Raw genomic sequence first — 27645 nt, forward strand, 5'->3', positions numbered from 1 at the left:
CCATCTCCATCCATTCTTCTTTTAAATAATATATATTCAAAAATACTATATATATATATATAGATAGATAGATATAAGTAGTGCACTTTGTTTTCATTAAATGAATATTTTAGAAAGTGATTTCAAAAATGTCTCCTTTTTTCATAATTAATTATTCTGAAATAAATCCAGCAGGATGATCTCAGTCCTTGCTGGATCAATTATATAGGCTGCACCCCACAATGGTTAGTGAATCCACTCGTTTATTAAACATAATTTTTATTTTTGATCCTATAACTTAAAGAAATAGCATTTTAGATCATATAATACATTTTTATCTAGTCTTTAACGAAATATTAAGTGCATGGGACATGTTCATAATTAGTAGGACTAAAAGTGTAAATGTCAAATACTCAGCACATGGTATTTTCCTTTAAGAAAAATGTGTCATGAGACTAAAAATATTATATTATTTAAAAGTTACAGAATAAAAAATAAAAATTTTATAACTAATGCAATTAAAAATAAAAAAAAAATCTTAAATTAGGGACAAAAATATTGTTTTAGCTTTATGGCTGAAATGATCATTTGACTAATACTGACCATTCTGACATTTTGTGCCCATTTATTTCCCAGCAGCAACAGATTACAATGCTGAGATGTTTGAAACTTATTAAAGACTTGGTAAAAGTTAATTATTAGCATAGTTAAGTATGTAAATTAAATAATTGGGTGTGGGAAGGCTCATGGGGAGCAACATCATAAGATGGGCAACGTAAAACGTAAATGGTCTGGCCAAGCTACCAGGCAAAGGGGTATCCACTATCCTCTCTATTATTAATGTTTGTACTAAATATGCACAAGAATTTTGAAAGAAATAATAGTGTCAACTAAAATCACGGCATCTATTTCAAGAAACACCACATCTACTAATTAATTCTCAACAAACAAATTAAATATTAATTGTAGGTGAAGCTTTAAATGCGGAACTCACTATTTGTTAGCCGGATCAAAATGTTGGTGGCAACTAATTATGGTGGAGTTGTACCATAATGTTATGTAATAATTTTTGTGATGAAGCATAATCAATCATCTCTCTACTACTTATTAAATACACCCCATATCTCTCGATTCATTCATTATTTTTATTATTATATTTGTCAAAAATATAATTGTATAAGAACTTCACGACATTTTTTTTATTTTTTTATAGTGATAGTACAAAAATGAGATGAACCGAAAATAAAATAAGGGATTAGAGATAATGTAAGTGGTTATTGGAATGTGAAAGGAATTAGATAAAAGAAGATGGAAGGAAATAAGGCAGGTGCATCCAACTCTTCTCATAAGCATCCAAAAGCAGGTCTTTGGTTAGCTTCCATTACTATACATCTCCATCATCAACTCTTTTAACACAATCTATAATGAAAGCGAAACACACAAATTGCTTTTTTATCAGAATAAGAGAAACACCACTTTCTGAGGGTAAAAATGGAATTCCGTTGAGTAAAATTATTTCACTCCACTAGATTTACTGTTTTAGAGTTTCAAAATGTCCAAGTATATCATTTAAAATAGGGGAACAGAGAGTACAGACCAGACCCGGATGTCGATAACTTACCGGATCCGACCCGGTTCTCTCGTGGATCCGAGTGTTTGGGTAAAAAATGGGAGCAGGGATGTTGGGGAAAGTGTATATATATATACATAGAAGAAAGGAAAGTTTTGGAATTAACTGCTACTGCTCACTTTGACTTCTTGGGTAAAAATGCACACCTTTTTACTGTACCCCTCGTTTTATTCCCTGTGTCTTCACCACACGGTTTTCCCTGTGAATCTGGGATCCGGTTGTTGTACATTTTGGCATTTTGCGGCAGGGTCCATCAGAATAGAGAGAGATGATTCTGATTTGAGTTCAATCCTGTCGCTTGCCTTGCCACGTGCATGGTGGGAGTAGGAAATTTTATAGGTCGGTCTCACTGCACCTGCCCTACACTCAATTGCTGCTCTTACCATTACTTATGTCTACTTCCAAGAAAAGAAATCTATTTAAGTCTATCTTGATAAGACTATTATGGACTCACTTTTACTGCATTACTGTTTTAATCATATTTTATTGAATTAAATTAATTACATATTAAATATATAATTAATTATTTTATAAATATATTAAATTTATTATATAATTAATTTAAATTTGTTCGAATCAGATCCAATCTATTATTTCTCCTTTTTCCATGGAAAAATTAGTTGACCTCTTCCAAACTTAGAAATTAAATTAAACAAAAAAACATAGTAATTAAGATTTTATGTTCATATAATTACTTTATTTATTTTTATATTTTGCAAGAATTACATCTCATTAATTTTCGGAATTTGTAATTAACTATATAGTACATATATAATATTTTTCCAATAATGGAGAAAATTATATTAAAATAATTTTAATTTCCCAAAGATGAATGCGTTGTTTCATGGGAAGGCAATTGTTTGGTCTTAATCGTCAATAAATATGGAAACTTCTTCGAATGTTACCGATCCAAATGCACTTACTCCACGCCGCTACTCTCAATGTCATTGCCCCCCCCCCCCCCCCAAACTATTCCTATTTGGAATGTTTTTCTTTCTTTCCTCAAAATTGTTTTTTTTTTAAACACGATAAAATAATTTTTACGGGTAATTATTATGCCCTCTTTTGAAATTTAATATAATTACATGTAAATTTTATGTAATTTAAAAATTTACATTTAGCATCCCTAACATATGAATTCATTTACTAGTCAAAATTTATAAAATTGATATCAGCAAAAATATTGAATGAAAATTCACATTTTCATCCGATGAATTTATCACTGACTTGTTGCATGTCAAATAAATTTTTATTTGATTATATTGCCCTAATATAGTTCACACGTCAATATATATGAGAATGTATATTTTCACCCTTATAAAAGTAGTTTAGTTAGAAGAAAATTATTTGATTTGTAATAATTCAATAATAAGTTAATATGATGAGATGTGAATTTTCATTTATATTTCTTTTATTAATATCCGTAAGTTCGATAAATTTTAACTCATAAAAATAAGCGTTAAGTATATTGGATATTATTTATTTGGATAAAATTTATTATGGGACTTTACCATGCATTATGTCAAGTTTCAAAATTCTATTGCGCCACAGACAAGTTATTTCAGAACACTCTGTCCATGCCTACAATAAATGTTTAAATATTTCGCAAAACATTGCCCAAATTAAATATATACTCATTATAAGTTTGTCAATTTTAACTTTTTAAGCATTAAATTGGTATATATTAATATATCGATATACCAAGAACAATAAACAACAAATCATAATAACTTTCAATTCAATCAATATATCAATATTATCGTGGACAAATTACAAACACTCATATAAAGTGAGACAAATACCTACACGTCTGATGAGAGTCGAACCCATGAATAAGATATGTCTATAATGTAAAATTTATTTTTGCAGCATGAGATTGAAAGATTCAAAGATCATATCAGGAACAAAATTTGTTTTCTAAAACTCAGGTTTGATCATGTTAAAAAAAAATCAATTACATAAAAGATTAATATATTTATTTTATAATTAATTATTCTTTTTAAGTAAATATTAATTATTTATTTGTAATTTTTAGATTTGATCCTATCCAAAATGGAATTAAAATTTTGCAAAGAGAACATAATAGCTTTGATTTTCAATTTAGTCTGCGTGGGGTGAGTGGTTGGTTCATATTCAATGCATGAAGTCGCTTTCAAATTCAAAATATAACATACTTCAATGTTAATGACAAAGCATTTAGAATCTTCCACATTTATATTTGAGTTTATAATAACATATATTAATATAAAATCAAAGATTATCTATTCTCACAAGCCGCGATCAGTAATATTATTGTATTAATTTTTAAATATAATAATTATACTCATAATTCTAAAAAATAATTATAACTATTCTTTTTCTTTTTTAACAAATGTGAATTTTAACACAATTGCATCAATTATTTTTATTGTGTCGATAATATTTTAAATTAATTTTTTAATTATAATTTATTTAATATGTTTTAATATATAAAAATATATTTATTATATTCACATAAATAGGTGACAACTGTTGGTATAAAAAATGAATCGAGCGTAATTCCATCTATTTACAAAAATTAGCGGTTATGATGGGTAAGGACTTAATTTTTCTACCAAGATTTGCATATTCACCGCGGTGCCAGCCTAATCCAATAATATTAACCACGGTAAAAAATTTATGTTGGTAAATTTGATGGCTGTCGAGCTACGATAAAAACCAAAAGAAGAAGTTGCCACGCACACGTGTCTTCTCTTTTTTCACTTTTGGGTTTAAATTTATACGCTCTTCCGTATATTTATTTACTTATCCAATTTAACTCGCAGACTATTTTGGTGTCTCACTCTCACTATATATATAATACAAAATTTTCAAGTCTCTTTCAGTTATCAAAACATGTCTTAGTTGTGTCAGTCAATTTCTCACTCCCAACTCTCTCTCAGTGTACGCCAAATCAACCACCGGAAAAATGCTGCGCCACCGCTACAGCCTCTGCTTTCTCCTCCTTGTTCTTTTCTCTCCGCCCCTCATTCTCTGTCTGAACCAAGAAGGCTTGTATCTCCTGCGAGCCAAGGTTGGCTTCGACGACCCAAACGGGGTCTTCTCCGGCTGGAACCCTGGTGACGATACGCCTTGCAAGTGGAATGGCGTCGTCTGCGATTCTGCCACCGGCTCTGTTGTGTCGCTGGACCTATCCAGCTCCAACCTCTCCGGCCCCTTCCCTTCCATTCTCTGCCGCCTCAAAAGCTTGTCTTTCATTTCTCTCTATGACAACTTCATCAACTCTACTCTAGTGGAAGACGAGCTCGCCCTGTGCCAGTCCTTGGAGCATCTCGATTTGGCGCAGAACTACTTGACCGGTGAGCTTCCCCGCAGGCTAGCGGATCTTCCCAACTTGAAGTACCTCGATTTAACTGGAAATAACTTTTCCGGAGTCATCCCCGACAGTTTCGGAACGTTTCAGAAACTTGAGGTGCTGGCTTTAGTGGAGAATTTGCTGGAAGGAACCGTCCCGGCATTTCTTGGGAACGTTTCGACGCTGAAGCAGTTGAATCTCTCTTACAACCCGTTTTCTCCGGGTCGGATTCCACCGGCGCTGGGAAACCTTACCAATCTTGAGGTGTTGTGGCTGACCGAGACTAACTTGGTGGGTGAGATACCTACCTCACTAGGTCGACTCGCTAAGCTCACTGATCTCGACCTGGCATACAACTCGTTAACCGGTCAAATCCCGAGTTCGCTCACTGAGCTGACAAGCGCAGTTCAGGTGGAGCTGTATAACAACTCGTTGACTGGTGAGATACCGAGCAAGGGGTGGGCAAACATGACATCATTGAGGCGGCTCGACGCGTCGATGAACGAGTTGACTGGGACGATACCCGCTGAGTTGTGCGAGTTGCCGCTCGAGTCACTTAATCTTTACGAGAATAACCTGCGAGGTGAATTACCGGATGGCATTGCCAAATCTCCGAATTTATATGAATTAAGACTTTTCCAGAATCAATTATCCGGAGAGCTACCTCCAAATCTCGGCAAAAGCTCGCCTTTGCGGTGGGTTGATGTTTCGACCAATAAGTTTTCGGGTCAAATACCGGAAAATCTGTGTGCCAATGGGGCTCTTGAAGAGCTGTTATTGATTGAAAATTCATTTTCCGGCGAAATCCCGGCGACCCTAGCAGAATGCCGGAGCTTGTTGCGGGTGAGGTTGGGGCGCAACAGCTTTTCCGGTGAGGTGCCGGCGGGATTTTGGGGGCTTCCACATGTTTCATTATTTGAGCTCGCTGGCAATTCATTCTCTGGCGGAATTGCGAAAACTATAGCCGGCGCTTCGAATTTATCTCAGTTGATTTTGTCCTCGAACAAATTTTCAGGCAGTGTACCAGAAGAGATCGGGTTCTTGGATAGTTTGCTGGAAATTTCTGTTAACGATAATATATTATCAGGGTCCTTACCAAGTAGTATTGTGAATCTTGGACAATTAGTGAAGCTTGATCTTCATAATAATGAGTTATCTGGTAAAATCCCAAGTGGGATTCATTCTTGGAAGAAGCTAAATGAGCTGAATTTGGCAAATAATGAATTTTCAGGGGATATTCCGGATGAAATTGGGGATTTAGCTGTTCTAAATTATCTCGATCTATCAGGAAATCGGTTCTCTGGTAAAATTCCAGTTGGGTTGCAGAACCTGAAGCTTAGTCGGCTCAATTTGTCAAATAATCGTCTCTCTGGTGATATACCACCATTGTATGCCAAGGAAATGTATAAAGATAGCTTTTTTGGAAATCCAGGACTCTGTGGTGATATTGAGGGTTTGTGTGATGGAAGAGGTGGAGTCAAGAACATGGACTATGCCTGGTTTTTGAGATCAATTTTTATCCTTGCCGCGATGGTGCTTATTGTTGGTGTGATTTGGTTCTACTTGAAGTACAGGAAATTTAATAAGGCCAAAAGGTCAATTGATAGATCAAAATGGACACTGATGTCGTTCCACAAATTGGGATTCAGTGAGGATGAGATATTGGATGCTTTGGATGAGGACAACGTGATTGGAAGTGGGTCATCTGGCAAAGTTTACAAGGTGGTTTTAAGCAATGGTGAGGCAGTCGCAGTGAAAAAGCTCTGGGGCCGTACAAAATCGGCAGATGAGAGCAGTGATGTGGAGAAGGGCAACCTTCAAGATCATGGTTTTGATGCTGAGGTTGAGACCTTAGGGAAAATCAGGCACAAGAATATTGTTAAGTTATGGTGTTGTTGTACCACAAGAGACTGTAAGCTTCTGGTTTATGAGTACATGCCTAACGGTAGTCTGGGCGATCTGCTTCACAGCACAAAAAGCGGCTTGTTGGATTGGCCGATCAGGTTTAAGGTAGCGCTGGATGCAGCTGAGGGACTCTCCTACTTGCATCATGATTGTGCACCTCCAATTGTTCACAGAGATGTGAAGTCGAATAATATATTATTGGATGCAGACTACGGTGCTCGAGTTGCAGATTTTGGTGTGGCCAAGGTTGTTGATGCAAATGCCAAGGGCACCAAATCCATGTCTGTCATTGCAGGGTCTTGTGGCTACATTGCTCCAGGTGAGTTCATGTTTTGTATTTGTCCTTTGCATTTGAACTTGCCCCCCATTTACATTAATTATATATGTGGACGCTCAGCTTCATATGTTGATTTTATCCTTGGGCTACTCAGTAGCTTGGGGGCTATGCCTAAACATTAAATTTTATGTTAGGATAGCCGTTTTGGCCTATCTCGCCTTCCACAGCCTAATTCAGTTAATAATGCTTATCATGCCAATCATATCTGAACCATTTGAGATATGCGGTCTATTGCAACTTATTAATACCTTGCCAACCTATGGACTAGGGTACTTTGCTCCGCTATGTTCAATTTCGAGTTCTATATCAATCTTGATAGTAGTTGCGGTACAAGTTGGTTAGGCGTTCTCATGGCTGTACGATGTAAAAACATACTCAAAACCTAACTTAGAATGATGAGATATCTGCAACATATTCATTGGATTTTTTTTCTCACAAATCTGCTGCTTTATGTAGTTCTGTTTATTATCCTCATCACTAATAAACTCCCCATTTGCATTTCAGAATATGCTTACACACTTCGGGTGAATGAGAAGAGTGATATATACAGTTTCGGTGTCGTAATTCTTGAATTAGTGACTGGAAAGCTTCCTGTAGATCCCGAGTTTGGGGAGAAGGATTTGGTGAAATGGGTGTGCACCTTATTGGACCAGAAGGGCATAGACCATGTGATTGACCCAAAACTGGATTCTTGTTTCAAGGATGAAATATGCAGAGTCCTGAATGTGGGCCTCCTCTGCACCAGCCCGTTGCCCATTAACCGCCCTTCCATGAGACGGGTAGTCAAGATGTTGCAGGAGATAGGCAACGGGAACCAGCCGAAAACCGCTGGAAAAGATGGCAAACTCACGCCTTATTACTACGAAGATGCCTCAGATCATGGAAGCATAGCCTGACTGATTTTGTGCAATTTTTATGACTGGGAAGAACTAGAAAGAAGAGAGACTCAGCTCTTCTTGTTCATCCGCTTAACTCCTCAAAATTTTCACACCTGTACCTGTTTGAGATCTCTTGCATGGCCGCCAGAAAAGCTGGTGAATGTAAGTGAAAAGGGATCATTAGTTAGTGAGGAGTTGATGATACTCTCTGCCAGTTAGTTGTAAATGAATCAACCACCAAGTTTGGAAGTATTTTGCATTTATTCCTTGTGTTAAATTTGCAACCTAAATCTTCTTGCATCCATCCGGGGAATCATACGGTCTGCAGCTCTTCTGAAGTTGGTGGTTGGAATTATAAATTTGGTGCCTTAAATGGTAAATACTAGACAGTAGACACTCTACTCTGAAAACTACTTGAAGATGGGAACCTGGCAACTATATCTCTGCCGTGATTGTTAATTTTTCTCCTTACCTTCAGATTATATTAAATGTCTCTGTAGTACTGAGTGCTGATGCATTGAATTATGAATCATTTTGGTTAGGAAAAAGTAGTTTATTTTAGTCGTTTTCGAATTGAAATCTCTGTATTTATTTCAAACTGGTCCGGACAAGTCTGCCTGAAGTGAAGGCGTGCTCGGGACTCGGGTAGCTTTAAAGTTTTCAGTTGCTCGAAATTTCTACCATCCTCCCTTCCCATTTAATTAATTTGAATGCTCATAAATGCAAAGAATTCAATTTTCACCCGTTACTCTCATTTTACATTTATTTCACAGACTTATAGCTACTCTCCTCATAACTTTATTTATTTTCTTCAAAAAGAAGTAGAAAATGGAAGAATTGATAATAACAAATTAGGATTTCTTTAGGTCTATTTGTTCAGCCCAACCATGCAGCAAGGTGCATATAGATGTGCAGAGTTGGAAAATTGCTTCTGGAGCTCTCATTGTTTGCGTTATAAACTTTCTTAATTTGTAAAAAATTATAGATTATGAGGTCTATATGTTTAGCACACTCTCTTTTGGGACATGTTGATATGTGGTGCTTGAAAAATGTGTTTTGAACATTCCATTTTTTTTTATTACAGATTATACTCATTTATTTTATCTAAATGGAGTAATTTGTAATTAAAAAATACTTTTTATTCTATTTATTCAACACATCATATGTTAGAGCATGTTGATGTACGGAGTTCATATAATACATTTTGAAGGCTCTGATTTTTTGCATTATAAATTTTATTAATTTATTTTCTTTAATTGAGTAAAAAATAGAGAAATTTATAATAATAAATCAACTTTTTTAAAAAAGAAAAAAATGATATGTTGGGCACTAGCCTCTGTGCACCCTATGTTGGAACTTGGAACGTATTGAAGTGTGGTGCTTGAGATGAATGGGTAGTGCGTATGCACTTGCTCAACTCAGTGCTTTCTAACCCGACCCAATAAGATATTCCGATGGGCTGATGCAGAACCCATTTTGGAAAATATGTCCGAAGCCCAATTAGCAGCTACTTTGACTCCAATTCTTTTCCCCCAAATTTCCAATTCATCTCCTTTCTTTGGTGCTATTTTTGATCTCTCTCTCTCTCTCTCTCTCGCTTTTATTTAAACTTGACCCCTCAACAAATGCAATATTTACTACCACCATGAACATGAGAGAGGAACCGAACCACAATGCTTTTATGTTAATATTGCGGGGTCAATTTCAAATATTTCACCTTTTGAGGTGGTGATCTGCAAATTTAAACCCCGTCGGCCGTCGCCCCTCTCAGAATGTCGTCGGTGCTTAATTTAATGAGATGTGACAGAGCCCCCACCAGGTACTAAATAAATTAATTGTTGAGAATGTCCAAAAAGCTCCACATTTGACATTTCCCCTTACAAAAACAGAACAACTTATTACACATTAATTAGTCCGAAAAATTCTTAATTTCCGGTTCAGTTAGGTGAAGGTAGATGGGCGACGGGGAATTGCCCCCTCCCCCACACTTGTCCCATCTCACTGTTGCACTATATATATACATATATCATTTCGTAGCCCCCCTTAGATTTTCCTTTCTCTATTAAAATTATACTGTCAATTATGATCCGTAAGCTGCAAGTGCTTTGAGCGACAAAAGAATAAGAAATAGAAAAAGGGGGAATTAGTTGGTGTCAGAAATGAGAAATAATTTTTTAGGATAAATTAAAAGTCTCCAGACACGTCCGTCTGAATTCAATAATGTTTTCAAGTACGCCTCATCATTGATTTGATGCCCTATCTAACCAATTCAATCGCTCACTTTCATGTTTCATCCCCTTCCATTATTTATATCCAATCCGTGAAAATATTCAAAGCCCAAAAATCACAATTTCAAGATATATAAAACTTTTAATTCTAAATCAAATATAAAAACATTAATGTTCGACGCAGTGATGAAGGAATCTGGATTTTTTGTATGTATTACTCATTAATACTGTACCACTACTTAGCATATAATCGATAATCTATATATATATATATATTGTATCATTGTGAAAAAAAAATTATGTTTTTAGTAATAAGATTGAAATATAAATATAGGTTGGTATATATCCACGTTTATTTTAATAGTCTGATGATCACTCAGTAGCTATGTTAGGACAAGAGTTCTTTGATTTTTGTTGTAATAATGGAAATAGGAAAGAAGCAAGTTGATGAATGGCTGAAAACAATTGACCTAACATATACCACACCAAGTCCCCGCTGTTTTCTTCCCTTTCTTACCAATCAGTACCTGATTTTCAATCTCTACAGATATACGTCAACAAGAATCCCTTTTTCCTTCACATTTCAATCTCCCATATATAATATATATATATACACACACACACACACACACACACACTATACACCACCTCAGCACTCTTCTCTCAAACATTTGTTCAAACCAAGAGCCAGCAAATGAGTTATGAAGAAATCACCATCATCGGTCTGGTCCTTCTCTCACTATGTGTTGTGATTCTTGCCCTCATCCTCTTCATCATCTGCAAAAGGAAACCAGTTAAAGATGAGGAAGAGGAAGCTCTTCCGGTGGCCAAGCTCTCTGCATCCTCCTATCCCTTAACGGAAATCGACGCCGCCACGGACGCCTTCAACCACCGCAGGATCATCGGCAAAGGCCGGCTGGGGACTGTGTACGCGGCGGTCATGCCTAAAGGAGAGCTGGTGGCGGTCAAGAGAATCCACCCGCGTCTTGTATTAAACAACGCGGGTTTTGGCTTCTCTTCCATACTCAAATGGCTTTCTTTAGCCGATCATCCCCACGTGGTGCCCATCACAGGTACTATATTAAATGATCATTTCATTTTAAGATAGATATTATTTTTCTTTTTTTCATATATAATTAATATTCCAAAATAAATTCCCTGACAAACAAATACAGGGTTTTCAGAGGCTCCAGGGGAAAGAATCATAGTGATGGAATTCGGCGGAATGCTGAGCCTGGATTTTTACTTGCACCAAAACCCCGACGGGGCAGCGCTTCTGGACTGGAGCAGGCGGCTGAGGATTGCGGCCGGGGCGGCCAGGGGAATCGAGTACTTGCACGAAGTGATGGCACCGCCTATAGTACACGGTTGTGTGAAGCCATCAAACATCTTAGTGGACGTCAAATTTTGTGCCAGAATATGCGACTATGGGCTGCATTTTTTGGCACCCCACGAGAGGCAAGGTCTACTGGGGTACGTGGACAAAGAGTATTGGAGGGATAAAAGGGGTGCTTCAAAGGAGTGCGACGTGTTTGGATTCGGGGTGGTGCTGTTGGAACTATTGAGTGGGAGAAGAAGCGAACAAGGGTTGATCGTAGAATGGGCGTTGCCTTTGATCAAAGGGATGAGATTTAGTGAGTTGTTGGACCCGAGGCTTGCAATTCCGTCGGAGGTGGAGCCGCTGGTTAGATTGGGTAGGGTTGCAGTGGCTTGTGTTGGGAATTGTCGGAAAAATAGGCCTTCCGTAGCACAAGTGGCGGCAATTTTGAGCGATTTGGAGATGAATTTATGAGTTTTTGATGTTCCATCATTTTTAGATGTTACATATTACGCCCATACATTATTCTGTAGATACATATTTTTGGTCCATTTTTTTTCACGACGACTACTAATGGAAATAGAGTATATTCAGTAGATTTAATGGTAAAAGAACAAGTTGAAGCTAACAATGGTTTGTTGCCAAATTGACTTTTTATTTTCATTTTTGTCAATTTAAGCCGCCATATTATGAGCAGACTTGGAACAACTTCATTATTATTTTTGCAGAAATGCACCTTAATTATTGAAAAAAATGTCATGGAATGGAAGAGGAAGAATTATTAGGAGGAGGCTGGTGGATGTGGCGGTGGTTTGTCTGAAGAGGGGCGGCGAGATTTATATTAGTTGTTGAGGTTACGTGTGGGGTGGGTGAGAGGGCGCTTTTCAGATTCCAAATTCATCAAATCGCTCTTTTTGTTTGTCATTACTTAACCATTTGTCCCCTCTAAAACATAATTAGTTAATTATTAATGGTATCTTAATTCAATTATTTTATTTATTATTGAATAAATATATGTTACTTTAAAATTTAAAAACATAATCAATTAATTAATTAATTATACCTTATATCAAATACAAAACTCTCCGCAGTAGGACTAATTTGGGTACTATTTGATTTGATAAACAGAAACTTCAATGGCAATAATTTGAATCTGTTTCCACATCAGTTGTATGTATAGTTTTCTGTTTTAGAACTTTATTGTTGGTTTGAATTCAAAGAAGGACGCCGGAGCTACCCTATCTTCATTACTGTATATTCCAATTACAATATTCTTATCTCTCTCTCTCTCTCTCTCTCTCTATATATATATATATATATATTTTAGTATATTGAAATTATTATATTTGATAAAGTGTATACTGCATATTAATAATTAAAATTTGGCAATATAAATAAGATAAAAATCAAGTGCAGTAAATAACTATTTTATAAAAATAAAATTAATTACATATTGCATTCTTATTTATTTTTTCAAACTCTATCTTCGCCATTTGATCATCTCGTAAAAAAAACACCATATGAAGACAGATGCATTGATGAGAAACCTAAACTGGGCCTTCTCAATTAAGGCCCAAGTTTCTCAAAACCCCAAAAAATAAAAGTAGGTGGGCTGTGAATAATGACAGCCCAATTATTAGGGTTATTATAAGCTGTATGCCCGTTTAATTAGATACGGTGACATGCATTATTTGTGCCCATACTCTTTTAGTTTATTGAAGTTTATAATTGTTTCTTTATATTAAAATTTGTCATTTTCTTACAAACCCACATGCAAAATTCTTTGATAACTTTTCACAATACATTAATTATTAATACATATTATACTCAAGTTAACGATGATTATATGATATATGTTGTGATAACGATGATTATATATACATGCAAAAACAAATATTAATTTGTTGTTTCAGTTAACAATAAGCTTAAATACAATGGAATTGAATTTAATTTTTGAGTTCATGTAACTGTACGGAGTTAATTAGCATGAGTTGAAAAATTAAAGGGTATTTTTTTTGTATTATAATAATTTGGTATAGTGGTTCTTTAGTGAAACATAATTTTTGGTGTAAGTGATATGATAACCACTCTTTTGTATCTATACGTCCGCTTCTCTTTAATTATAATAGTATAGATTATATGATTATATCAATAGCTTAATAAATTAAGTAATATATGACTTCAATTAATGTTCAATTATTATATCAATATAATTAAAAATTAATAAAATAATTAACAACAATAAACCCACAAACACATAAAATAAGAGAATACCTACACTTTTGATAGAACTTAACCCATAACATCAAATTTGAATAATCTTTTCATTATTTACTTTTGATACTTTTTTTTAAAAAAAAAAAAACCACATAAATATATATATATATATGTATATATGTACATGTGAACATTGAAGCTTTGATTTGATATATCTAATTTCGCCGCAATCCTCATTAATTTTTAAATAAATATGATTTTCTAGTTCACCAACAACTATAATCATTTCACCACGTGTAAGCCCAGATCGAGTGATAAGTGATAACTTTTAAGAAATTTCATTATATATATATATATATATATGTTCTAACAAATTAATATTGATTTTAATCTTTAACTTTTGTAGTAACAAATTAATAATTTTTTTTCCAGGAATTAACAAAAAATAATCGATCCCAATAATTAATTAGAGTGTGGTTCATGCAATTTCCATGCAAACATCCTCAAAAGCCAAGTCTTTTGCCGTCAACCCAGAAAAGCAAGACAACTTTTAAAACAGACAGTTATTGAACTTGTGTAGAAATGACACCTCTTCACATACTTTTCCGATTATGGAACGAATTTTGACATTATCTGCAAAGCAAAACCCTCTCCATACGCTAAAGTAAACCCTAATTTTAAAGCTTCTCCACTAAGCTTTCTGTTGCGTGGCTTACCTGGGAAGCTTCCACCCATGAATTCATACCCAAAATAAATATCCAAGAAAAAACATATAATATATATATATATATATATATGTCGGCTGTAATAATTTTATATTTGCTGCTTCATAGGCGGTCTGGAATTGTCTGCTAGAACGGCCATAATGAGGCCTTTAATCAGTCAACCCATATATTAGTAACTCTGATTGATGATTCAATATGGATTGCAGTAATTATTCTTGGAAGTTAATTGATTCTAGAATCTGGTTGGGTATTAATTATAATGGATGCATCAAGTGTGTGTAAGTGTGTGAAAAAGGTAATTAAGGTAAGTGGTAAGAGAAGAATTAATTAATATTTAAAGATATATAATATATATATATAGGTTGCTTGGAAAGAGAAGTGTAGGCGAAGGAAGAAGAATGTATAGGATGAGATGATGATGATGATGGAAAATACATATGTTTGGTATGGTGTAATGTAATTCACTTTCATATTAGTTGGTACGTACTTATGTACGTATAGTAGTGTGTATTTTTTGTATTGTTCTTGGAAAGAAGAAGCTTTAGGGACACTCACTAAATTAGGTAAAGAGGTGAAACGTCTTCCAAGAATCACTTGTTGCCCCATATCCACTCCACCCTCCATCTCCTTCCTTAATATATATTATCATTTGATTAATTACTAATTATCAGGATTAACAAGGGCACCTGGTTTTTAACTAGTTTAGTACATATCACCACATATCTTGGGAAGAGAAGTGAGTAATTAAGTTGTGTAATAACACAACAATCCATCTACCAATAGCTAGTCATCAAGCTACGACTGGATTGGATTGTTCTGGTACGTACAATATGCGTAGATAGATACAGCACATAATTAAAAAACTAAAACTTGACGTCCAAGCAACCTAATTCTTTATTTTTTCTACACAACAGTATTCATTCTTTTGTTCTCACACAGAATATAAGCAAGAAAATTCCTCTCTCTCTCTCTCTCTCTAGAGGGTTTTATTGCTAGTCATCTAACAAGAGTTGAAAGAAATTAAGGAGTAGTGCAGGTAAGAGAGAAGAGAAAAAGTGGGAGAATTGGATGAGTTCCTTCTCCGAAAATCAAAGAACAATATTACATGTGAATCATCAGATTTGGTTAACTCAGGAAAAACGTGGTTCAAAGATCCAGCAGGCCGCAGAAACAACTTTTTCAGCCTTTTCTTTGTTGAGTGTATTTAGGGGTTGAGATTGGAGGTGGAGGAAAGCGCAGAAGAAACCCCAATTTGGAATGGGCGTAAGAAGAGTAGGTGGATAGAAATGACATGGTCCAATCATGACCAAAAATCTCTGCAAATCATCCCAACTTCTATTACTACTATTGCTGTTGCCAATTCCAAACCTCATCAACTTACTACTCTAATCTGCCCTTCATGCGGCCACACCATCAAACTCCAAGATCAGGTGCTTCTCTCTCTCTCTCCCTCTCTCTGTGTCTGTGTGTCTGTAATACAAAATTAAGAAAGTTTCTAATGCAAGAAATGAAATATGATGAATATAAATAATATAATATAATATAATTAGAGCGGAATTCAAGATTTGCCGGGGCTGCCAGCTGGGGTGAAGTTCGATCCATCTGATCAAGAAATTCTTGAGCACTTGGAGGCAAAAGTGCTCTCCGACACCCGCAAACTGCATCCTCTTATTGATGAATTCATCCCCACAATCGATGGTGAAAATGGGATTTGCTACACTCATCCGGAGAAGCTACCAGGTTTTGTATATATTTCTCAAGCATATATACACTACAATTCCTTGAATCCATGGGTATGTTTGACACGTTATATATATACAAGAATAGACGTGGAATCCAGCAGTCCATAAAATTTGATCATTGTCATTAAATTAAGCTGTTTCTCTTATCCCCAAATTCAATCATGGGTCCTGTAATTAATGATGGCATGCACGAATAGCATTGTCTAACTATTGTGATATTAATATGTACATATATATAACAGATAGCCTGTCCTGTCCTTAATTAGTTAATTACCGTACGTATTTATGATGTTTGAATCTTCCATTCACCATTTCCAATAGAATTAGCAAGTTTTTGGTTAGGAAATAATTATAACACTTTTCTTGTACATCTTCCATGATTAATTCATTCAAGTGTTTGCAAATATCGAAAAATGAAGCTGACTTTTAGCCTCTTGCATGTATTTACATGCTTGGGTATAGTGTTGATTCTTTACTGTATATGTTACTGTGATCGATGTCTCATATTTTTATATAATTATTTGTTTTTTTGAACTAGTTAATCCTACAAGATTGCTTTGTACGTCTGATGTCACCTTTAGTTATATACTTGACTTCCGCCTTGAGGAATGGTATTAGTTAGGGCCTACCTGGAAATCAAAACTTGTATATATAGCTGCTATATCTTTTCCTTCTTTTGCTTTAACAATCTCACGTAACCAACACTTGTACAAAGTTGTCAAGCACAAGACAGAAGGTGAAATAATGCATTAATTACTATGAAAATTACCACAGGTTCACAATCAATTTAAGCAATATTGGGGAAGTAGTATTTTTCGTTTTATATTTTAGGTCATGAGTATGCTTTCATCCAATTATTTATGAAATACTAATGGTCAGTATTTTGATGAAAAATGTCATGTGGTCATTATTTATGAAAATCTTGTAACTAATGTATTGGAACTGTGATAATGACAAAAAATGCAATTTTTGCACAATTTGATTACTGTATATACAACAAGATGGCGTGCGACAGACATGCAACTACTCTTTGGAAAATTCTTTCTTTCTCATGTTCAGTGTTTTTCACATCGAACTAAGATGATATAACATGCATTACCAATAGAAGCATTTCATATTGAAATCACATGATTCATATCATTTGTTATGCAATACTTCATTGCAGTGAAGTTCATAGGGGCTTTCATGCATCTGTCTTGATATTCAAGGATAGAGATCAGAATTCTGTTGTTTGGATGATTTCCCATTGCAGGAGTGAGCAAGGACGGCCAAGTGAGGCATTTCTTCCATAGGCCCTCAAAGGCATACACTACCGGCACACGAAAACGGAGAAAGGTTCACACAGATGCTGACGGTGGCGAAACAAGATGGCACAAAACAGGCAAAACCCGGCCTGTTTCAGCAGCTGGAAACATCAAAGGCTACAAAAAAATACTTGTTCTCTACACAAACTACGGCCGACAACGGAAGCCCGAGAAGACTAATTGGGTTATGCACCAATACCACCTAGGCGACAACGAGGAGGAGAAAGATGGAGAACTTGTGGTCTCAAAAGTGTTCTACCAAACTCAGCCCAGACAATGTGGCTCATCAACCATGAAAGACGCAATCCTCAATACCACCACTACTAGTAAATCAAGATCTTCAAGCAAGAGTAGTGAAAGCGGTTTCATGAAGAACGCGAGTTTTGTAGATTACTACAATCCACCCTTCATCTCTTACAACGTTGGGAGCCAAAATATGATGAACAGGGACAGCCCACCTCCGCTTATTCCCAATATGGTGGTTCATGGTAATGGATCATCCTTTATTGGTCAATTCCCTTCAAGTGGAAGCAAAGGCAAATGAGCAAATTAATTAATAGGTTTACAAACATGATACATATATATATATATTATATATTATATACATGTTATGCTAGGGCGACAGCACTGATGAGGAATCTTGAGGCCGGGTGGTAGTTGAAATAAGTTAAGATTTACGAGGATAAGAGAAATTTATGCAATAAGCGGTAAGTAGTTAATCTACTGATCAGAACCCGTAATTCATAAGTGATATATTATTAGCTTAATTAAGCTTCTTGATCATGATTATTAGCAACATATAAATGTATTAAATCTCTATATGTTACTCTTTCAGGAGTGCCATTACTTTTAGCTTGTCCACTATGTATCGTGTAAACGAAGAAGCCGCATACTGTAATTTGTACTGTAGAAAAATAATTTTGTAATTTGTTTTCAATAATTTAAATAATTCCGGGACGATCTGAATTTGTAGTTTGTAATTTTGCTATGTATTTAATGAAACTTCTGTCGATATATTAAGTGTAGCAAATGAAATATATATTCTTTGGATGAAAATTTTTGAATTGAATATTCTGTTGCAGATTATTCTAATTTCTATTATTAAAAATGCACGCCACATATATAAAGATGAAATTAGTTATTTTATTTAGACTTTGCAACGAGAAATCTCATTTGAAAAAATGCAAAAATAACTCTCCTTATATATGCACAGTCATTCTTCTCAAATATTTATTATCCATTGAGTTCAGTAACATTTATGTTCTAGCCCTTGAATTGTATTTTTTCTTTCTACATTTTATAAGAAACTTATTGGTGGCCCACATTGATTGCTGTTTTGAACTTTAGCCATCTTGATTATGCCATATCATGCCCGTTATAGGTTCAATCCAAAATAAACTGTGTTTTGCTTTTGATTTGGTGAAGGAATAATTGCATAACAGACTCCACGTCCCCTTAGAGATTTTATGTATCATTAGAAACTCTATTTGGTAAAGAGTTACAAAATTTTCCTCTGATTTTTTTTTTTCATTTTATCAAGAAAGAAAATTTGTAGACAATTTTGAATAATTACATTTCATGACATGTTAGACGCGTATAAAAACATTTAAAAATTAATACTTTCTATTGGAATAAACATATTAGTATTGTAGATCATCCAAAGGAGGATAAATTGATTAGTGTCGGGAGATTCTTTATACATGGACTAATATCTAAGAAGGTTTTCATATACTGTGCTTTTATTGTAACTACAGAACCTTGACGTGCAGTAAAATAACGGTTGAAAATACCTATTGATAATGTTGCTGATTAGCTCCGTTTTCTACTCATGTAGAATTAAACTTTTTACACAAGAACTGCAATACCGAATACCATTTGCAGAAGACAGTATGGATTGTCTCCTGAGAGACAACTAGCAATTTGGGCTTCAACATCTCTTTTAAGAGGTCTCGAGTTCAAATCATGTGCATATGTGTAAATGGGTATACGTGTATTCAGTCAAAGAAAAAAAGACAGTTGGAGCAGGATCTCCTTCCAATCAATGCTGGCAATATTGATTATCGGATCTTCATTTGCAGATCCAGGAGCCTGCAACCAGGGTGATCATCAGCTATAGATGAAAACAACTTTAACAGGAAAATAAACCCTCTGAACGCAACTGAGAAGCAATCGTCAGTAAAATTACAAAACCATCATTAAATAAACCCATCAAACAAACTCCGCAACCATAACCTCCCCAACAAATAACACCTGCCTCTCTATATACCTAAACTGTCAAGCCACAGTATAACTAATGTTACATCACCCTCGGTTCCCTTGAGAAACAACAAACTCCAGGGATACCGTTGCCTAATCAGGAAAATATTTGTCCCGAAAGAAGGAATTGCATCACAACAAGAGCTAGCAAACTCATCAATCATCACCACCCAATACTGTTAAGTTCTTCCGGTCTTCACTGCCAAAGTTCCAAAATCAGCACTACAACTAAATGAAAACGAATTTTTAGATTATCTCGAACAATGTACATGTTGGAGGACCAAGTCTAATTACAACCATTTACTCAAATTATGACTTCTTGAGAACACATTTCTCATACAGAGCTATTATGTCCTTTTTGTTGGGATTCTTCAATTGCAACAGTTCAGCACCAAAATTATGACTGGTAAGCTCTTGCTTTAGTTTCTGTACCGTAAACTTAGTGTAGTCCTCCACATTGGTTTGCTGGCTATTGGTTTGCTCATCACCCCTGAACACAGAGCCACCATCTTCTGGAGCAGCAAACTTCATAGGGCTAGAGGTACTCTTGGACCTTTTGTTTGCTCTGGTTACTTTGTCATTTATGCCTGTATCATGTACCGAGTCGACGCCCATTTCATAGTCATCCGTCCTACCACGTTTAGCATGGGAAGCAGTTCTCAATCTACTGTCCAATGTCGACTTTTCACCAAATTTAAGAGCAGTCAATTCTTGAGAAAGTTCATCAAGCTTTCCTTGCGTGACTTGTAGCTGAACTGACAGGGCCTCTGCCCTGTTATTCGCTTCTGCATGTGCAGCACGTTCACTCTCCAATAAAGTCTCAAGTACCTGAACAGTATTCTTCCTCTGGCTGTTGTTAGACTGCAAAAGTGAGTCAATTTCTTTTTCCCTTTCCCTAACTCTCTCCTCCAGCATTTCCACCTTAAACAACGCATCTCTTTCAGCTGCTCTGTACCTCTCCATTTCATTAGTTAAGTCCCCCTTTTGCCTCTCCAAAGTCTCAGCATGCCTCTCAGCTCTCTCAATTTGTGCCAATCTTTCCATTGCCACACGCTGAAGATCACTTTTATCCTTCTGGGCAGACGCTGCTTCTGCCCTGGCTTCATCAGCCAACTCAGTCGCTCTTTTAGCCTCTTTCTCAGCTGCCTTACACCTTTCCTGGACTTCCTCAAATCTGTTAAATTGAGCTCTGTACTTCTGCTCCAGGTGTATCTTTTCCTGTTCCAAAATCCTGGCTTTGCTTTCAGCTGAAAGAGCATTAGCATTTGCACTTTCTACCTTCTCAACGAGCTCCTTGAGTTCAAGCTTTAGTGTTGACATCTCCACATCGTAGTTCTTAATCTTTGATTCAGCAGCCTGTGGGCAGTACAAAAACCAGTAAAGTACTACCAAATAAAATTAACAGTATTAAAAATACATTATCTGCATTTTATCCCCCTCTTAATCTAAACTTTACCAAACAGAGAACTTGTATATTCATGTACTTCACAATATTTCAGATAAGCCAGACTATAAATAATCAGAAAAGTTCTGTAAGCTTATAGTTCCAGTTAGTAAATAAGACCTTCGGCCTCAGGGACTTTGACATAATCATATGGATTTTTTAGCTAAATATCACTTTAATAATTATAAATAATTGCATGAAAATTCAGGATAGAACACCATTTGAGACCTAGCCAAGGGAAAACTAGAGGACGCAATTGAACTATTCAAAGAGAGTGATCATGCACAAAGCCTAGATAATGGTGTTGCTACATAATCGAGATTATTGTTGTCCAAATCTCACCTTCAATTCCAAACTCAAAGTAGTCAAACGCTGCTCAGCTTGCTCAATCTTAGTAGTCTTTTCCTTTATTTCATCCTCCTGCACCATCACACGCATGAAAGCAAGTCAGAATCTTCAAGTAGTCTAAGCCTCTAAGGTAGCTGTTTACAGTCAGCATGCACTAATACATAATTATCGCTTGCAGCATATATGGTTAAATTACATAACACTCCAGAGTTTGTCCCAAAACCCTCATCGATTTGAAATTACATTTTCATCCCCATTCCTTCTCCTATGACCCTTCCAAGAGGGCGGAGTGACGGCACATGATTGGGCTGGGTGAAGATCATATATATATAGTTACATCATATTTATATTAATTATTTTGTAATATTATACAAATATTAAATGTATATTTATATAAAATATTATTTTGGTTTTATATCTTAAATGTAAACATGCCTGAAAGTTTTATATTTATGTTTTCTGCTATTTTTATTTTTTGTATCAGACATAAGTATGTACTTTTTATTAAATGTCAAATGCCAACCATTGACGTAAATTAAATAAGATATGTACTGTAGATTTTATTATCAAAATATGGCCAGTTAAAATAAGTAAAAAAAGACCCCCTTATTTTTTGTTCAATACAAATACTGTCATAATTGAGATTTTATATAATTCTATTTTATTTTTGGCTGGAGCTCCATCAGGAGATTTATCTTTTCACAATTTTGAATCTGGTTTATACGGTTTTAAACTACAGGATTTATATATCTCTGTGTGTGTGTGTATAATTTTCAATCGGTTTTCCATAATAAGGGGTTTAAACTTCAGAGATGCAGATCTAAGTTGATCCATATATATGTATATATATGTAATTATGTATATATATAGAGGAGATACAGAGAGAGAAAGAAGTTTCCACCTTCTCTGCCAGAGCAGTAGAGAATTCTGCTCTTAGAGCAGCTTCTCTGGATTGCGTTTGAGAATTTATGCGCTCTTGAATAGCAGCAGCTTTCTCCAGAGCATTTTTCGTTTCTCTTACAGCAATATCATATTTACGCTTCCACTCCTCCGCCTCTTCCTGAGCAGATTGAGCTTTCTCCTGAGCTGCTGCTAGTCTTGCATCGGCAGCAGAACTTTTGGATCTAAGCATAGCAACTTCCGCACTAAACTGCTCTTCCTCGGCCTTCTGCTTTGAAAAGACCAACTCATACTTTCTTTTCCAGTCCATGACCTCCTGCCTTGCTGTATCAAGTGTTTTTGATAAGTTGGAGGATTTCTCTTCCAAAGAACTACATTTTTTCTGCAAATTAGTTATGCGGCTCATATAATCGTCTCCAAGCCTTTTCTTGTCGTTGATTGCATCTTCATAACGCTTCAAATATTCAGATTTATACTTCTCACTTGCTTCCAGTTGTTTGTTGAGCAAATTCAACTTCTCTTCGATTGACCGGCATTTCAGAGCAAGAGAACTTTTTTCTGTTCCAATCTGGTCCATTTGCCTCTTGATCAAGTCGAGAAGGGGACCTTCAAAACTGGAAAGCCAATACCATTAGACACAATCTTGGAGCAAACCATACATTAAATAGTCAGATTTCACACAGACCTTTGCTGCACAAACAGAACTGCTTTTCGCCACTTCTCTGGTCCATGACATGTAGCTTCATATTTCGACAAGAGCCCATCAAGAACCTGCATGTGTGTTAGAAATATCAACTTTCCAGTGAACTCCTAATCTTGAGAAACTGACTTCTCTACATAAAATTTCTCAGATAACCTACAAGATGAAGGTTCAAGAAGCAAAAATTCTTCATGCAATGAAGACTTGCCTTTAGAACAGCGTCTATTTTTGCATCAGGAGCATGGCAAGCTTTTCTGAGCTCCTCTTTCATATTTTCTATAGTATTTGTACATTGCAGATAGGCCTCCCTGAAAGCATCCTTTTTTATATCCTGCAATCAACATCTTATTGTAATGAATAACTGTGTCGAGTACATGTTGGAAGAAGCAGCCAATAGATTGAACACATGATTGCTTTCCTGGAATTCAAAATTAAAATCTTTGCAGTCCATGGGATACTTGACAACTTCACAAGCCAATAACATATGATCCATAACCTAATTTTGCAAGGTCTTCAATGATAGTATGTATAGTTTAAAACTAGAGAAAATGCTCGGATGCTCATTAAATGCTAGCCACCACTATAACTGACTCAAAATTGCATCCCAAGTGTACAAGAGAAAATGGAGAGGAGTGCCTACAGAATCAGCTGCTATAAATCGGAGATCAAGTTAGAAACAAATTGCTGTTGAATAGGCTAGTAGGAAAGCAAAGGTACAACTAGCAGCAAATGTGGAAGAGAATATCTTTTCTATTTTCTGTTTAATTTCAAGAAATCCTCTCTTTTGCTTCGCAACCATTTCTAAGTTTCAGCTGTGGTAAGAACAGATATAGGAAAATGCAATCCCACCAAAATCCTACCCCATATTTGCATTTTTTTTTCTTTTTTCTGTTTAAACATCCCTCCCCCAACAATATATGCTGGGCCAAATTGACCAATATCCGCAATGATTGAAGGGGTAATTTACCTCAAATGCCTTCCTCAAGAAACTCTGAAGACGCTTTTCATACTTTTGCCTGATTGAACCAGCCCCTACAGCAGTAGCATTAAACGTGGCCATCGACTTCTGAACTGCATCTTCATGTGCCTCTCGTAGGGCAGCCTAAACGACCCCCAAATTTAGCAAACAATTCAAATGTGCAAAACCTGTAAATAAAAGCACCACTTACTTCTTCTGGAGGCTTGGAGCGATCAAAGGCAGACATGTAGACTTCAGTACCAGACTCATACGCTCTCAGGCATTCAGCTTCCTCAACACTCTGAAACAAATTAAAGAGGAAAAAAAAGAAAAAATAAGAAGAATAGAAACAGCAAAGAAAAACATTAAAATTTAGTTTTGTGGGAAAGCTTCAGGCATTTATCAATTGGAGCAAATGGAATATGGCACCATTTGACAGCAGGACCTTGATACATGGGTTTAACCCAACATAAAGAAGCAAAAGTAATATGAAGGCAATGTATAAATACTGCTCTTTGGACCAAATTGAATCATTTTTGTCAAAATTATAGTCTGGCCAGCCAGCAAATTTTCTAGCGCTCTGTCTCTGATATCTACGTAGAGCATTACAATTGCACTTGTCACAGGCAGCAGTACCCATAACTAATACAGTATTGACTATTGAAGAGAACTACTTATTCAAGTTATAGAAAATACACTAAGTGGAACAGAAAAAACATGTATAGATCATAAGAAGACATCCAGTGTAAAAAAGGAAGGCAAAGCAAAGCGAATATGAATGCATATCACAAAAAGCATGCTAACCTGCCATGAAGAGGTTATTGTAGGCACCGCACCATCATTAAGAGCATCCAGGAATGATTGCGTTATACGAGCAAGAATGGGTCCTGTCATAACCGTTGCCCCCATTTGCTTGGGCCTTGTCCTCTCAAAAACAAATTTTGTCAAAGAATCTAAACCAGACCTAAATTCTGGCCTTAATTTCTCCAGCTGCATAATAAGGACATATCATCAAAACCCAAGAAGACGAGATAACAAGCCATGAGCCATCACGAAATAGCTAAAAGAAAGATGTATTAAGCAACTGCTAACCGGAATCTGATCAAGACGTTGAAGATCATTCTCATTGGTCAGAGGTCGAACAAGTGTGTAGCATTCCCTGTCTGGAAAAAGAGCTCGAATGGACTCCCGAATCTAGTAAATATTTTCAACCAATATGTCATTCAATAATAATTCAACATCAATACGACGATAACACCACTCAAGTTAACAGTTATGCATCAATATAAACTCCACAATGAAAGCAACAAAACAAAATAACCTCATTCTTGGCAGCTACATCCCTCCCGCCGCCCTGAACTGGTCTCAAAGCAAGCTCTAGGTAGTCGCGCGGTGTAATTTTGCGATTATCCTCCTCCAAGTCTAGATAAAAATCCTGCAATATACATTTAAGAGTTGGTACATGCTCCACAAAAGAGAATGGGAAAAACAGTGCAACGCGATGTTTCCGGTTCCCAGGAACAAGTATAATATCTGTTAAAAATTGCATTGTATGAGGGCATCTGTCCTTTGCTAATTACCCTTAGAAGCCAGACAAAGATTGGGGAAAATTGCCCCAGCTCCGAAGCTGTACTCCTACCCCCAGAAGCTCTGACACGAATATGCTTGGTCATCTCAGTCACAAGAGAGAGGCGATCAAGCGCAGCCTCATCAATACCACCCATCTGAACCAAAGGGTCGGTTAAATATTTTTACTGCATGAGACTAACATGACAAGATGACCAGAAGGATATTAACAGAATAAAAAAGCATACTGCAGTAACCAACGATATTTACTTCTACTTCGCATTAAATAATAGCCTTTGAGAAACTTTCTGTTTACCTGGTTGTATATAAACATGCTTGATAACAGCACAGCCAATGAGAATATCTGGGTGCTATATTTTCCCTGTCAAAGTAAAAAAGTTGCAAAACATAAAGAATGAGAATATGAAGCAGGAGGATTAGTAAAAGAATATTACAAAACATGGGTGCTTGCGTATAATCAAAAAATGGTGAATAGAAGAATTACGAACAATAAACTGGCAAATGTGTCCAGTACAACCATAGATATGGGATGGAACATAGGTGCCAGAAGATGAAATTTGAGCAACATTACTATGAGCTAATAAGTTACAAACAACCTATAAAGAAAGAACAGTAAGATAGACGGCATAATCATGCCAATAGTAAGCAAAGGATGTGTCACGAACTGATTAACGATACAAGAAAAAAACCTAACCGTTTGGTCATAAGCATCAATTCCTTCGGTGTCCAAAAGTAAAAGATTGTACTCTGTTCCATCAAGTGCAGTTCTGCGTAGTGGGGTACTCCACAACCAAAGACCTTTAGTACAAGGACGATGTGTTGATGCCACTTGAAATCCACTGCTCCTTCCAAGAAGCTGCAAAATGAAAGCTGCTTAGTAACACATTACATCTAAAACAGCTTCCACGAAATTTCAAAAGTTTTATTGCACTACTGACCGCAACATTTTATATTTTCTATTAGTTCAAGTGTCGAACCCACACAAAATTAGAAACAGGAATAAATTAGCTACTGCTTATTTTCGTAGTTGAAACATGAAAAATCGAAATGGTTGGGAAAGAGTATGATCAATTTACCAAGACATGTTAGAAAACCTTGTGGACTAAGCAAAAAAACTTAAGTAACTGAGAAAAAACAAGAAAGAAATGATAATGCCTTTACCACTTAGATAGTCAATTCTTAATCCAATCAAAAATATCCAACCAGTTTTCCAACATTCACCTGATTTAGTATAAAACTTTTGCCCTGACGAGCGCGGCCGCATACCGATACCACACCAACCGGCTCCTTCACCAACTGAAGCAACGCCACCGCCTCGGGATCCATGTGAAATTTACCTTTTTCGTCGGAGTACACAAGACGAATCGGCCTCGCTGGTCCGGCGGACATATTAGACGAAACAGGTGCAGGCGGAATCGAAGGAGACGCCGTGTGCGGAGATTCACCGGCGGAGCCCCTGCTGAAAAGTCTCATCATTTTCGCCCAGTCTTCGCTTCTATTTTCTAGATTATCTACAGGGAAGAGGGATCAAGTTGGAGATGAGAGTGCTAGGGTTTTGAATAAGAAAGGGGAAAGAGGGAAAAGAAAAGAATTTTGTAACAGGGGGAAAGCTAAAGGAAATGAAAGGGTACTTCGGAAAATTAATTCTGGCTGGACTAATGTCTGCTTTACTCTGAGAAGCAATTACAGGTCAGCCAACGCTCACACATTTTCTTTTTATTTTTTTTTTCCTTCAAATAATAATATATTGCAAGACTCTTTGGACCACTGTTTTTTTTTAATTTTTGGGATATTAAATGATAAACTTAGTAATGGAATCTCTGAGATAAAATAAAATTATTTTATTTAGCATCTG

General features: G+C 36.0%; 4 protein-coding genes across 4 annotated transcripts; 3 read left to right on the top strand and 1 right to left on the bottom strand.

Moving 5' to 3' along the window:
* Positions 1-4455: 4455 nt before the first annotated feature.
* On the top strand, positions 4456-8353 carry HSL1 (HAESA-like 1). The gene is made up of 2 exons (XM_011098061.3): positions 4456-7167; positions 7690-8353. The coding sequence occupies exons 1-2, from the start codon at positions 4557-4559 to the stop codon at positions 8079-8081; spliced, it is 3003 nt and encodes a 1000-aa protein (XP_011096363.2). The 5' UTR covers positions 4456-4556; the 3' UTR covers positions 8082-8353.
* Positions 8354-10747: 2394 nt separating this feature from the next.
* On the top strand, positions 10748-12205 carry LOC105175578 (Protein kinase superfamily protein). The gene is made up of 2 exons (XM_011098062.3): positions 10748-11364; positions 11467-12205. Exons 1-2 carry the CDS (start codon positions 10986-10988, stop codon positions 12081-12083), a joined length of 996 nt encoding a protein of 331 aa, XP_011096364.2. The 5' UTR covers positions 10748-10985; the 3' UTR covers positions 12084-12205.
* Positions 12206-15476: 3271 nt separating this feature from the next.
* On the top strand, positions 15477-18611 carry LOC105175579 (NAC domain-containing protein 73). The gene is made up of 3 exons (XM_011098063.3): positions 15477-15981; positions 16102-16291; positions 17546-18611. The coding sequence occupies exons 1-3, from the start codon at positions 15838-15840 to the stop codon at positions 18139-18141; spliced, it is 930 nt and encodes a 309-aa protein (XP_011096365.2). The 5' UTR covers positions 15477-15837; the 3' UTR covers positions 18142-18611.
* Positions 18612-19756: 1145 nt separating this feature from the next.
* On the bottom strand, positions 19757-27442 carry LOC105175580 (Guanylate-binding family protein). The gene is made up of 14 exons (XM_011098064.3): positions 27012-27442; positions 26485-26646; positions 26086-26151; positions 25784-25927; positions 25525-25638; positions 25296-25397; positions 25008-25193; positions 24415-24504; positions 24213-24347; positions 23454-23576; positions 23231-23316; positions 22547-23159; positions 21640-21717; positions 19757-21209 (listed from the first exon to the last, which is right to left on the bottom strand). Exons 1-14 carry the CDS (start codon positions 27264-27266, stop codon positions 20163-20165), a joined length of 3201 nt encoding a protein of 1066 aa, XP_011096366.1. The 5' UTR covers positions 27267-27442; the 3' UTR covers positions 19757-20162.
* Between the last annotated feature and the right edge of the window lie 203 nt (positions 27443-27645).

Source organism: Sesamum indicum, linkage group LG12, assembly GCF_026168435.1.
Source record: "Sesamum indicum cultivar Baizhima isolate 11 linkage group LG12, ASM2616843v1, whole genome shotgun sequence".
Classification (NCBI taxonomy): Eukaryota; Viridiplantae; Streptophyta; class Magnoliopsida; order Lamiales; family Pedaliaceae; genus Sesamum; species Sesamum indicum.

Excerpts from the sequence above, each read along its gene's own strand:
- HSL1 (XM_011098061.3), top strand. The coding sequence starts at position 4,557 with ATGCTGCGCCACCGCTACAGCCTCTGCTTTCTCCTCCTTGTTCTTTTC. Across the intron at positions 7,168-7,689 it reads TTGTGGCTACATTGCTCCAG|AATATGCTTACACACTTCGG; the intron begins GTGAGTTCATGT and ends TTTGCATTTCAG.
- LOC105175578 (XM_011098062.3), top strand. The coding sequence starts at position 10,986 with ATGAGTTATGAAGAAATCACCATCATCGGTCTGGTCCTTCTCTCACTA. Across the intron at positions 11,365-11,466 it reads CCACGTGGTGCCCATCACAG|GGTTTTCAGAGGCTCCAGGG; the intron begins GTACTATATTAA and ends AAACAAATACAG.
- LOC105175579 (XM_011098063.3), top strand. The coding sequence starts at position 15,838 with ATGACATGGTCCAATCATGACCAAAAATCTCTGCAAATCATCCCAACT. Across the intron at positions 15,982-16,101 it reads CCATCAAACTCCAAGATCAG|AGCGGAATTCAAGATTTGCC; the intron begins GTGCTTCTCTCT and ends TAATATAATTAG. Across the intron at positions 16,292-17,545 it reads TCATCCGGAGAAGCTACCAG|GAGTGAGCAAGGACGGCCAA; the intron begins GTTTTGTATATA and ends TTCCCATTGCAG.
- LOC105175580 (XM_011098064.3), bottom strand. The coding sequence starts at position 27,266 with ATGATGAGACTTTTCAGCAGGGGCTCCGCCGGTGAATCTCCGCACACG. Across the intron at positions 25,928-26,085 it reads GCATGTTTATATACAACCAG|ATGGGTGGTATTGATGAGGC; the intron begins GTAAACAGAAAG and ends CCTTTGGTTCAG. Across the intron at positions 24,348-24,414 it reads GCTCCAAGCCTCCAGAAGAA|GCTGCCCTACGAGAGGCACA; the intron begins GTAAGTGGTGCT and ends GGGGTCGTTTAG.